General features: G+C 41.8%; 1 protein-coding gene across 2 annotated transcripts in view; it reads left to right on the top strand.

Moving 5' to 3' along the window:
* Window positions 1-29: 29 nt before the first annotated feature.
* The window catches only part of SUGCT (succinyl-CoA:glutarate-CoA transferase), a 619,772-nt gene continuing 606,425 nt past the window's right edge, over window positions 30-13,376 (top strand). For both annotated transcript variants that reach the window (XM_020964410.2, XM_020964409.2), the window contains exon 1: window positions 30-459. In XM_020964410.2, coding sequence (XP_020820069.1) covers window positions 351-459 — 109 coding nt within the window. In that variant the 5' untranslated portion in view covers window positions 30-350. The remainder of the gene's footprint in view (window positions 460-13,376) is intronic.

Raw genomic sequence — 13,376 nt, 5'->3', positions numbered from 1 at the left:
AAGGGGCGGGGCGGGGAGAGGCGGGGCTCCGTTTCACCCCCCCCCCCGGCTCGAGTCCATGTCCAACTCTTGGCAGGCTAGTACGAGTGAGCTCCCGACTTCCAGTGCCCGTCCTGGATCTCCTGAGCGCACCTGTCCGAACTCCTCGGCCCTAGTGGTCTCCCCATAGAGACTGCACGGGCTCCACTGCCCCAAAGGGCTCCCCAAGGCTCTCCTGTGCTTCCCTGCCTCTTGGGGCTCCCCATAGCACTTGCCCTCTTGCCCGGCCCGGGAGGAGGCCGGATTCCGAGCGGACTCGGGGCCCCTCTAGCCAGCTCCCAGCTTGATCGCGTTAGATCGGATAGCTCAGGATGCTGGCGGTCCGGGCTGTGTTTCGGCGCTGCTGGCAGAGGAGCTGCGTTTGGAGGATCAGCCCCAGCAGAGGTCCGAGGCGGTTCCGGAGCAGCTGCCCACGTCCAGGTAGTCAGTCCCTGCCAGACCCCCCCGTCGGGGCCAAGAGAAGCTGTTGCCAGCCTGTGGAGGGGCAGCTCAGGTGCCCTCTGGGTTGCAGCCACAGGTGCTTCGTCAGTGCCTCAGATCGAAGTTTATGCCCGAACCCACCCGCTGCCTTCTTCCTCAGCCCCCTCTTCTCCCCACTGCACCCGACATCCCTTGGGGGACCATATTAGCTGCAGTCCTGGGACTCAGTGCCAGCCAAAAAGGAATCTGGGTTGTGCCCCACGAGGGATCATTGGGCCATGGCACCCTTCTGACCCCAACTCCACCCCCCCCCATTCTGCAGCGCCAGATGTGTGCAGGTACCAAGTGGGCACACCCTGGAGGGGAAGCAGAGGGGCTGACCTGGGATCCTGCACACCCCGGGGCTCCGTTTCTACCTCTAAGAAATAAGGAGGTTGTACTAAGTGACTTCCAAGACCCTGTCTACCTCTAAATTTGATGTGACCACTCTTTATTCCCGTTTCGAAGACACCTAGCGGGCAGAAAGCTGGCCTTAGGGGCAGGAAAATTTGACTTAAGTCAAGGCTACTCGTAGAAGAGTTGCTGAGACAGCTCCTGGTGCAGCAGGTAGAACTCTGGGCCTGTAGTCTGGCCTTGGACAATAGCCATGTGACCTTGGGTGAGTCACTTAACCCTTTGTCTCAATTTCCCTGACTGTAAAATGGGGCTAATAAAAGTACTTTCCTCCTATGATTGCTGTGAGGATCAAATGAGATAATATTTGTGTGAGAAATGATTATTTCTCTCCTGTATTTAACTAATTATTGTATTAGGACCCAGGTTTTTCCCCATTTCTACTTCCTCATCCAGAAATCAACAAGTGTGGGAAATCTCTCTTAAAGATGTTGGGAAGCCAAGATCTAATCAGACAGTAGAAGTTTGGGCTAATGGGTGCATTTTTTTTTTTTTTGGCTAGGCAATGGGGTTAAGTGACTTGCCCAGGATCATACAGCTAGTAAGTGTTATGTGTCTGAGGCCGGATTTGGACTCGGGTCCTCCTGACTCCAGGGCTGATGATCTATCCACTGCACCACCTAGCTGCCCTAATGGGTGCCTACCTGATCATTGTGTTTGCTCAGACTGGTCTGGGAAAATGTGGATCCTCCCTTTTGTCAGGCAGGTGATATAGGAATTGCTCAATCTTTGACTATGACTTGGGTGACCCAAGTCACTACTCCAAGACCTTCATTGTAATGTATAGCCCACCCTCTCATTGTAATATTCATTTTCTCCTTAATTGTTAGCCATCAGAATTGATTGAATGCCTGCTCTTCCAAGGGCATATAAACTGTGAGCCATTAGGGCTCTTTTGGTCTAAGAGAGATGGCCAAATGACCATCCTTTTATTAATAAATGTGCTGGCTTTATTAATAAAATGATTAAATTACCCAGAAACGATACCTCTCACACTTTTTTTTAAACACCACAGTTGTACCAAAAAAAAAAAAAAGGCCTTAGCTCAGTGCCTGGCTTATATGAGACACTATATCTATGTTGATTCTCTTTCCTTCCCTTCCCTTCTCCCTGTTCTTCCCCTCTCTCACACCTACTGGTTGTGTGGTCCTGAGCAATCGCTTAATCCTTCAGTACCCCAGACAATTCTCTACCACATGCTGCTGTTCTTTCTTGATAGAGGGAATGTCCTTACGGAGAATTCCCTTGACCAATTAAATTACAGGTCTGGGCCCCTCCCCTCCTCTTCCTAAACCCAAAGCTGAGTCATTTCCCCTTAGGTTTCTCCCATCCACCCCATACTGGGAATTTGGTGAAATTCTGGCTTACTCAGGTGAACACTGGACTTTACTCTTTGCTCCTGTCTCCTCCTCTCTAGTGCAAAGCTTTCTCTAGGGGAGCCTCCCTGAATTCTTTCTTCCTGAGCATTAGATTGCTAGTTTTCATAGAACTTTTCTTGCCTTCTGTCTAATAGAGATCTTGAATGCTGATCAATCCTGGGGCCTGAAGTCAAATCCCATTCTCCAACATTACCCCTGGGTGTGGAAAGGGCGCTTAGTGTACTTGGAGTCAGAGCCTTGGAGGATCAAATCCCAGCTCTGCCATTCACTGTCCTTGTGACCTTGGACAAGTCTCTTTACCTCTCTTGGCCTCAGTTTCCTTTCTTATAAAATGAGAGTTTAGACTACATGATGTTCTTTTTAGCTCTTAATCTTGTGATTACATCAATTCTAGCCTCTGATCCTTACTGCCTGCGTGCATTTGGCTGCAGCTAGATGTGCACTGGAGAGAGCTCTGGGCCCAGGAGTCAGGAAAACCTGAGTACAAATCTGGCTGCAGACATTTATGTGACCCTGGGCAGGTCACTTAACCTCTGTCTGCCTCAGTGTCCTCATGTGTAAAATGGGAATATTAATAGAATCTACCCTACAGTGCTGCTCTGAGGGTCAAGTGAGATCCAATATATAAAGTGCTTTGCAAACCTTAAGGTGCTATGTAAATGTTAGCTATTATTATTATCCCCATTTTACACAGGAGGAAACAGGCTCAGAGAGGTCAAACAGTCTAGACCAGGATCTCCCTGACTACAAGTTCTAGCACTTGGCTGTCATGGATGAGTCAGAAATATATGTTCTATTGGACGGTACGCTCATTTAGAGCAGTCACTGAGTACGTTTCTTTCATGTCCATAGTCCCAGGAGCTCAAACCAGGATCTCCCTGACTACAAGTTCTAGCACTTGGCTGTCATGGATGAGTCAGAAATATATGTTCTGTTGGACGGTACGCTCATTTAGAGCAGTCACTGAGTACGTTTCTTTCATGTCCATAGTCCCAGGAGCTCAAACCATTCATGTAGTAGGTTTTTAACGCTCTGGTGGTGTTAGATTGGCTTTACTCAAATCCTACGTAGGCATTCAGTGAAGGTGTTCGTCATTCTAGACCTTTGTTGGAAGACAAGAAAAGTGCTGTGTAAGAATAGTAACACACCTAAGTTTTACCCACGAAATAAAAGCAAAACTGGAAGCAGAAACTGCTATCTAAACTATTGTTGAAGCCTGTTAGAGAATCTCTTTCTTGGATAACCCTAATTTATGTTCTTCACCCCACCCATCCCGTTTATGAGCCAATCAAACTCTTAGAATAGTTGGTAAAGCCTAAACTTGTTTGCTCTGTCCATCATGCTGGAATACAGTTATGTACTGTAATGCAAGAGAAAACAGGGGAAAAGAACACAGTATGTTTCTTTTAAATTAGTTTCTTGGCTACCACACATCTCTAAGTAGTGCCACTGGGAATGACCTCAACTGTCCCCAGCCTCCTTAAGTTTGCAGGCAAAAGCCCTGGAGAGGCTAGCATATGCTTTCCCAGACTGTCGTCTACTTTTGTAACATCTGTTGCAAAATGGGGGTGAAATGTACTGGAGAACTAGCATTCTTTGCACTTTGTGGTTGACAGTGACTCCTTGAGCTGCCATGTCACCTGACTGTCCCGTGCTTAATTTGCAGCCCACTAAAAACCCTCATTATTTCCCTTTGTGACAGGAGTTTCATCCCTGAGAACTTGACATTGATGCTATTGGGCAGTGTTGGAGTCACCTTGGCTGACTAAGGAGGTCAAAGACAGACTTTCTGCCCTTCCCCACCCCCACTCCCCCTACTAGTGGACTTTCACAGAACTTTGTATGGTAGCAAAGAACTGGAAGTATAGTCGATGCTAGTTAACCAGGGACTGGATAAACAGATTATGGGAAATGAATGAACTGGAATGTTACTGTGCTGTAAGAGATAGGTGAATGAATGAATGAAAAAACATTTGTTAAGCACTTACTGTAAAAGTATAGAGCATGGAGAATGTAAGTAGAAAAGCAAGGCAGAGACTTCACATTTTAATAGGAGAAAACATGTACAGGAAGTTTCAGCTGAGGGTCTGAGTGAAAGATCTCATCATCCTTAAGGGGTGGCAGCTCCTTATTTCTGTTTCTAAAACCAGATTGGGATGGCTGGGTTGTGCAGTGGATAGAGCTTTGGCCTTGGAGTCAGGAGGACCTGAGTTCAAATCTGGCCTCAGACACTTGACACTTACTAGCTGTGCAACCCTGGGCAAGTCACTTAACCCCGATTGTCTCACCAGAAAACAAAAAACCAAAAACAAACAAAAAACCAGATTCCTTTGCAATGGTGAGCCCTTTGCTGGGCAATGTGGGGTTTGGTGGCAACAGTTTCCTTTTCTTGGTTTTCATTAACTGTGGCTTCTGAGGAGGTTGGGGCTATAGAATCTGCTGCATGCCAGGGCCCAAACCCACTGGGCTTGCTTCCCTGGACCATGGCTGCCAGGGCCCAGGGCTCTCCTAGAAGCCTATAGAGAGACCTACATGGACTGCTAGCAGACTGAAATCAGCAGCCCCAGGAAAGCAAAATGCACTGACTATAATAAGGTAAATAGGAGAAGCAAGAAGAACCATCCTAATAGATAATAAATAAAGCACTGCGTTCCAGGTGTTGTGTTTAAGTAGGTACTTTATTTGATCCTCACAACAGCTCTGGAAGATAGATGCTATTATTATCCCCTTTTTATAGATGAGGAAACAGAGGCAAACAGAAGTAAAGTGACTTGCTCAGGGTCACACAGCTAGTCAGTGTCTGAGGCTAGATTTAAACTCAGGCCTTCCTGACTCCGGGCCTAAGCACCCTATCCACTGAGCAACCCAGCTGCAGAGGTTTGAATAACTGAAATCCCTCATTATGATTACTGCACTATGCCTTTTTCCAAACTTGCAAATTTTTTATTGTTAACTTTTATTTTTATATCAGATTCATTTCCCAACCTATCCCTCTCCCTCTATCCAGAGTGAGCCTCTATAATGAAGAATTAACGAGAGGGAAAAATATCGTCTCAGCAAAACTGGTCAGTACCTCAGCTGAGTCTGCCAGTATACCCAGGTTCCGTACTCATCATCGCCTACCTCTTCAAATCAGGGAGGGAGGTGTGTTCTCTTTTTAATTCTTCAAATTCTAAACTATCCCCCCCAGGTGGTCATTTCCATATACACATCAGAACATAAAAGATTGCATATGAAATGGAAATCTTCATTTCACACTGCTTGCCTTAAAAAAAAAGCATATAATAAAGTGTACATGCTACTTTCACAACTGTCCTATGTCTTTGCTTCCTTCTGAACGTTCTTCTGTTCTTTTCTGTGCATTTTTAAAAAAAGTTTTCAGTCTCCTCCCTCTCCCCCTCTCTCTCCCCACCTCCCTCTTCTACTCCAACCCCTCCCTCCCAATTGAAAACTGGAAGGAGGGGCAGCTAGGTGGCTCAGCGGATAGAACACCAGCCCTGGAGTCAGGAGGACTTGAGTTCAAATTTTGCCTCAGACATTTGACCCTAACTGTGTGACCCTGGGCCAGTCATTTAATCCCAATTGCTTCACCAAAAACAAAAAAACAAAAACAAAAAACCATGAGAGGAAAGGAAATCACAAATGATAAACAAGTCAAAACAGATTCTGCAGTGGCCATGTCCGAAAGTGTATGTCAGCTTTCTGTCAGTAGGTGGTGAACAGACTTCATTATAGGTCCTCCAGTGACACGATTGGTCACTGTGTTGATCACGGTTCTTAAGTCTTTCAAAATCATGTTTTCTTTACAGGGATGTCGTCCTTGTGTAAATTACTCTGGCTCAGCTTACTTCCCTTCGCATCGGTTAGCATGTCCCACAATTGTTTGACGCCCCCTTTTTGGTTGTTTCTTCTGGCACAATGTTGTAGATATTCACATTCCCTTTATATCCAGTCATTCCCTTTTTGATAGACCTCTTCTCACTTCCATTCTAGGTTTTTTTTTTCTCTTTTCCCTTTAATAGCCAGCTTCCTTTTTAAGGATCAGAACATTTGCTTCACTTAAGTCCATTTTCTCCGTTTTCATTCTGTCTCTTAACCTTCCTTATCCCTACTTGTTTCTTTGATTTTTTTGTCTTTCTACACAAAACAAATTGTTGTGTGTATGTATATAACCCTTCTTTGTCTGTTTCAGTGAAGAATGAGGTTAATGCCTATTCCTTCCATCCCTTCCTCCATGTTTGTTTACTCTTCCAATCACATACTCCAATTATGAAAAATAACAAGTTCCACTTCCTTTTCCCTGCTTTCTACACTAGCGTATTCTTTTTAACTCCCCCATTTTCCATACCCTCCTTATACTCTCAACAAAATCAATTTATCACCCAATTCCTTTTTTTGTTAAAAAAAAATTGAACTTCCTCAATACTCTTTGAAGACGAGTTTCTGAAGGGGAAATTCTTTCTTCTCTCCCTATTAGAATGTTAGCACTATATCATCACACAGCTCCCTTCCTGTTGCTCAGATACATTCACCTTTCTGGGTTTCTCCATTCTCTTGGGTTTTTGTTTCTAAGTTCCTACTGTTTTGTTTTGTTTTATCAGAAATGCTTGAAAATCTTCTTTACCATTAAAAGTCCATTCCCCTCTTCCCCCTCCCCCCCTTCCCCATGTAGGATTATATTAAGCTTTTCACGGTAGATTCTTCTTGAATGTAGGCCTTTTTTTTTTTTTTTGCTCTTTGGAATGTTACATTACAGAATCTCTCATTTGTAGAGAAAGCTGCCTGATCTTGAGTGGTCCTAACTGTGTGGTCCCTTGAACTCCTTCCTGGATACTTGAAATATTCTTTATTTGTCATGGAATCTATGGATTTTATTGTGACATTGCTGAGACTTTTTTCCCCTTGAGGTTTCTTTTAGGAAGTGAGTGACCTGTGGATTCTTTCTGTATTCACCTTGCTCTCTGGTTTTCCTCCAGAATTTTTATTTCATTTTTTTCTCTCTTGATTTCTTCTGAAAATATTCAAGTTGTCTTTGTGGAAAATCCCTTTTGTCTTTTCAGTTTTCGTCCCAGTTGTTACTCCCCCTCTTCTAGCCTGAATTTGGGGGCATCTCTAGTTCTATGACTGCTCTATAGTGAAGGCGCTCAAGGGCTACCTCCCAATACTCCATGTTATCGGGGACAGTGAAACCACTCTAGAAGCACACATGTGCCTGCCTTGCCAACTATATTCTTCTTTATCCTTCACGGTCCTCCTTAGGTCTTTCCCAGTTCCTTTCTTCTTTAGACTAAACTCTCCTTCAGCTTAACCCATTCTCCTCCAACTATTCCTGACATTCACCCAAATATCATCTCCCCAAATTCAATCCATGACTTTCTGTTTTTTTTCTTTTTTTAGCTAGGCATTGGGGTTAAGTGACTTGCCCAGGGTCACACAGCTAGGAAGTGTCAAGTGTCTGAGGCCGCATTTGAACCCAGGTCCTCCTGACTCTAGGGCTGGTGCTCTCTCTCCTCTGCCATCTAACTGCCCTAATCTATGACTTTCTGTGCAAGTTCCCAGAGTCAACTTTCTTGTTTGCCAATCTCATCCGCTGTATAATCTTCAAAAGCTAAATGTACATTTCAGGAGACTTGTTTCATTACAATAGACTTTTCTGAAGTCATAGCACTGAAGATGGTGGAGTAGAGTCAGGAACTCACTTGAACCATTGAACTAACAAATCTAGTGGGTTTTCTGGAAAAAAAGAAAAACCCAAAACCTAACAACAATAAAATAGACGAACCATTGGTTAATTTGATTTAAAAAAAAAAGAGGAAAGCCAAATTGCCAGTATCAAAAATGAAAAGTTATTTCACCGCCAATGAAGTTGAAACTAAAGCAATTATTAGGAGCTATTTTGCCCAATTACATGCCAGTTAATCTGATTTTCTAAGTGAAATGAATATTTACAAAAATACAAGTTGCCTAGATTAATGGAAGGGGAGATAGAATGCTTAAATAATTCTATCTTAAAAAAAGAAATTGAATAAGCCGTAAATGAGCTCCCTAAGAAAAAAATTCCCAGGATCAGATGAAATTCACAAGTGAATTCCACTAAACATTTAAAGAGCAATTAATTCCAGTACTATATAAACTATTTGGAAAATAGGCAAAGAATGAGTCTTACCCAATTCCTTTTACAACACAAATTTGGTACTGATACCTAAAACCAGGAAAAGCAAAAATGGAGAAAGAAAACTATAGGCCAATTTCCTTAATGAATATCAATGTAAGAATATAAAATAAAATAGTAGCAGGGAGATTGCAGCAATATATCACAAGGATCATACACTAGGACCAGGTGGGATTTATACCAAGAATGCAGGGCTGGTTCAGTATTAGGAAAACTATCTGCATAATTAACCATATCAATAACAACAAAAGCAAAAATTACATGATTATCTCAATAGATGCAGAAAAAGCTTTTGAGAAAATAAAAACTCTCATTCCTATTAAAAATACTAGAAAGCGGGGGGGGGAGGGGCGGAGCCAAGATGGTGGAGTAAAAGCAGTGACTTGCTTGAACGCTCCCCTAAACCCCTCCAACTACCTGTAAAAAATGGCTCTAAACAAATTCTAGAGCAGCAGAACCCACAAAAAGGGTGAAACAAATTTCCAGCCCAAGACAACCTGGATGGTTGATTAGAAAGGTCTGTTGTGCCGGTCTGGGAGAGGAGCACAGTTCAGCGTGGTTGCTCAGGCAAAGACCAAGCCTCAGTGAACCTAGCTCAAGCCTCAGGGGACTGAATCAAGGGGAGCTGTGGCGGTTTCCAAACTTCTCAACCCACAAATGCCAAAAATAATTTAAAAAGCCAGTAGGAAAGGTCTGTTGGACCTCAGTAAGAGAGGAGCTTGGTCTGGCCCCAGTCCCAGGATGGTGGCTGCTTCTGGAGCTCTCAGCCCACAGATGGAGTGGCTGATCAGAGCAGGATTGCAGGGATCTCTTTGCTGGTGCTGAGTCAGTATTCTCTTGCTTTGCCCATGCTTGGATCTGAGTCGCAGCCCTGGGTGGTGGTCCTGGGGTGAGGAGGAGCACTGGTGGAGCTTGTGGTGGTGGTGCAGAGAGAATTGTTTTCATAGTTCCAAGGCAGAAAAAGGTTCTTGTGGTCACTCATAGACCAGAGCACAGACCAGGAAAGGAGTAAACACCTCACCTTTGGTCATACCACCTTGGAAGAACTGAAAATTTATAAGTCCCTAGAAGTATATCTGAAAACAGCTACACAAAACCCCTGTAGCTTGGGACAGTGCATTCTCCACACTGGAAGCAGACCCTTACCTTAACAAAGAGTTTAATAGTCAAGTAATTGGCTGGGAACATGAGCAAACAGTGCAAAAAAAAAGTCAGACCATAGAATCTTACTTTGATGACAAAGATCAAAACATACAACCAAAAGAAGACAACAACGTCAAACCTCCTACATCCAAAGCCTCCAAGAAAATATGAATTGGTCCCAGGCCATGGAAGAGCTCAGAAAGGATTTTGAGAAGCAAGTAAGAGAAGTAGAGGAAGAACTGGGAAGAAAACAGAGCAATGCAAGAAAATCATGAAAAATAAGTCAACAGCTTGCTAAAGGAAACCCAAAAAGATACTGAAGAAAATAAAACCTAAAAAAAGAAAGAAAATAACATTTTAAAAATAGACTAACAGGACAGCTAGATGGTACAGTGGATAAAGCTCTGGCCTTGGAGTCAGGAGGACCTGAATTCAAATCTGGCCTCAGACACTTGCCACTTACTAGCTGTGTGACCCTGGGCAGGTCACTTAACCCTGATTGCCTCACCAAAAAGCAGGAAAAAAAATAGACTAACCCAAATGGCAAAAGAGGTCCAAAAAACCAATGAGGAGAATAATGCCTTAAGAAGCAGAATTGGCCAAATGGAAAAGGAAGTCCAAAAGCTCACTGAAGAAAATAAGTCCTTAAAAATTAGAATGGAGCAAATGGAAGCTAATGACTTTATGAGAAGTCAAGACTTTATAAAACAAAACCAAAAGAATGAAAAGATAGAAGGCAATGTGAAATATCTCATTGGAAAAACAACTGACCTGGAAAATAGATCCAGGAGAGAGAACTTAAAAATTTTTGGACTATCTGAAAGCCATGATCAAAAAAAGAGCCTAGACATAATTTTTCAAGAAATTATCAAGGAAAACCGCCCTGATATTCTAGAACTAGAGGGTAAAATAGAAATTGAAAGAATGCACTGATCACCTCCTGAAAGAGATCCCCAAAGGTAAACTCATAAGAACATTATAGCCAAATTCAGGAGTTCCTAGGTCAAGGAGAAAATATTGCAAGCAGCCACAAAGAAACAATTCAAGTATTATGGAAACACAATCAGGATAACACAAGATTTAGCAGCTTTTACCTTAAGGGATCGGAGGGATTGGAATATGATATTCCGGAGGTCAAAAGAGATAGGATTACAACCAAGAATCACCTACCCAGCAAAACTGAATATAATCCTTCAGGGGGAAAATGAACATTCAGTGAAATAGAGGACTTTCAAAAATACTAGAAAGCATAGGAATCAATAGAGCTTTCCTTAAAATGATACATAGTATCTATCATCAGCAAACATCTATAATGGGGATAAGCTAGAAGCCTTCCCAATAAGATTAAGGGGGAAGCAAGGATGCCATTATCACCACTTTTATAAACTATTGTACTGGAAATGCTAGCTAGGGCAATAAGACAAGAAGAAAGTAATTGAAGGAATTAGAATAATCAATGAGGAAGGAAAACTATTTCTCTTTGCAGAGAATATGATAGTGGTATACTTAGAGAATCCACTGAGGAAATAGTTGAAATAATTTACAACTTTGGCAAAGTTGCCAGATATAAAATAAATCTACATAAATCATTAGCATTTTTACATATTACGAAGTCCAGCAGGAAGAGATAGAGAAATGCCATTTAAGCTAATTGCAGATAATATGAAATATTTGGGCATCTGCCTGCTAAGACAAAACCAAGGATCATATGAACACAATTACCAAAGACTTCTCACACAAATAAAGTCAGATCTAAACAATTGGAAAAATATTAATTGCACATGGGTTTATTACTGTCAAGTTGTTTTCAGTTGTGTCTGACAGAGTGTCTTGGCAGAAATACTGGAGTGGTTTTGCCATTTCCTTCTCCAGCTCGTTTTACAGATGAAGAATCTGAGGCAACTTGCCCAAGGTCACATGGCTAGTGTCTGGGTCCAGATTTGAACTCAGGACATTGTCTTTCTGACTTCAGGCCTGTTTTTCTGTCTATTGTGTCACCTAGCTGTTGTTCCTAAGTAGGCTGAGCCAATGTAATAAAAATGATAACTCTGCCTTACTTATTCAGTATCATATCAATCAAACTACCAAAAAATTATTTTATAGAGGTACAAAAAATAATGACATGATTTATCTGGAAGAACAAAAGAAACATCAAGGGAATCGATGAAAAAAAAATGTGAAGGAAGGTGGCCTAGCAGTAGCAGATCTCAAACTGTATTACAAAGTGTAATCATCATAGTCTTCTACTGGCTAAGAAATAGAGTAGTAGATCAGTGGAATACATTAGCTACACAATACACAGTAGTAGATGACCACAGTTACCTAGTGTTTGATAAACTGAAAGATACAATATTTTGAGACAAAAACTCATTATTTGACAAAAATTGCTAGAAAAACTGGAAAGTAGATTGGCAGAAACTAGTTATAGACCAACATCCTCACACCATAATCAAGGTGAGGTGAAAATAGGTATATGATTTAAACATAAAGGGTGATACCATAAGCAGATCTATTGAGTACCTTCAGATCTATTGATAAGGGAAGAATTTATGCCAGGTAGAGAGCATTAGGGGATCTAAAATGAATAATTTTGATTATATCAAATTAAAAAGATTTTGCATAAATAAAACCAATGCAGCCAAGATTATAAGGAAAACAGAAAGTTGGGGGGAAATTTTACAGCAAGTTTCTCTGATAAAGGCCTTATTTCTCAAAAATAGAGAATTTAACCAGATTTATAAGAATATGAATCACTCTTCAGTTGATAAATGGTCAAAGGAAATGAACAGGCACTTTTCAGAAGAAGAAATCAAAGCTTTCTGTAGTCATATGCTCTAAATCACGATTAAGTAGAGAAATGCAAATTAAAACAACTCTGAGGTACCACCTCATGCTTGTCATATTGACTAATATGACAGAAAAGGTAAATGATAAATGTTGGAAAATTTGGACTCTAATGCATTGTTGGTAGACTTGTGAATTGATTCAACCATTTTAGAGACCAATTAGGAACTATGTCTAAAAGGCAATCAAACTGTGCATACCCATTGATCCAGCAATACCACTACTAAGTCTGTAGATCAAAGAGATCAAAGAAAAAAGGAAAGGGACCCATATATATATATACAATTATGGCAGTGCTTTTTGTGGTGGTAAAGAAGTGGAAACTGAGGGGATGCCCATCAAGTGGCGAACGGCTGAGCAAGCTGTGTTACATTGTGATGGAGTGAGGGCAATGGATAGAGTCCTGGGCCTGGAGTCAGGAAGACTCATCTTCCTGAGTTCAAAATTTAGCCTCAGACCCTTACTAGCTGGGTGACCCTGACCAAGTTACTTGCCTCAGTTTCCTCATCTGTAAAATGAGCTGGAAAAGAAAAGGGCAAACCGTTCCGGTATCTTTGTCAAGAAAGCCTCAAATGGGGTCATGAAGAGTTGGACACAGATGAAAAACAACTGAACAACAGCAAGGTAAGAGATAATTAGCAGGATGCTTTCAGAAAAACCTCAGATTTCTGTGAACTGATGGAAAGTGAAGTGAGCAGAATCAGGAGGACACTGTACATAGTAACAGCAATAGTGTATGATGATCAATTGGGAATGACTTCAGTGATCCATGACAATTCCAAAGGACTTATGATGAAAAATGCTATCCACCTCCGGAGAAGGAACTGGTGGAATCTGAATGCAGATGCAAACATACTTTAAAAAAAAAACCCAAACTTTATTTTTCTTGGTTTTTAGGGAAGAAATATTTTTATTTTTTGCAACAT

This window comes from Phascolarctos cinereus, unplaced genomic scaffold (assembly GCF_003287225.1).
Source record: "Phascolarctos cinereus isolate Bilbo 61053 unplaced genomic scaffold, phaCin_HiC Scaffold_4;HRSCAF=312, whole genome shotgun sequence".
Classification (NCBI taxonomy): Eukaryota; Metazoa; Chordata; class Mammalia; order Diprotodontia; family Phascolarctidae; genus Phascolarctos; species Phascolarctos cinereus.
This window is presented reverse-complemented; position numbering and strand designations above follow the sequence as displayed.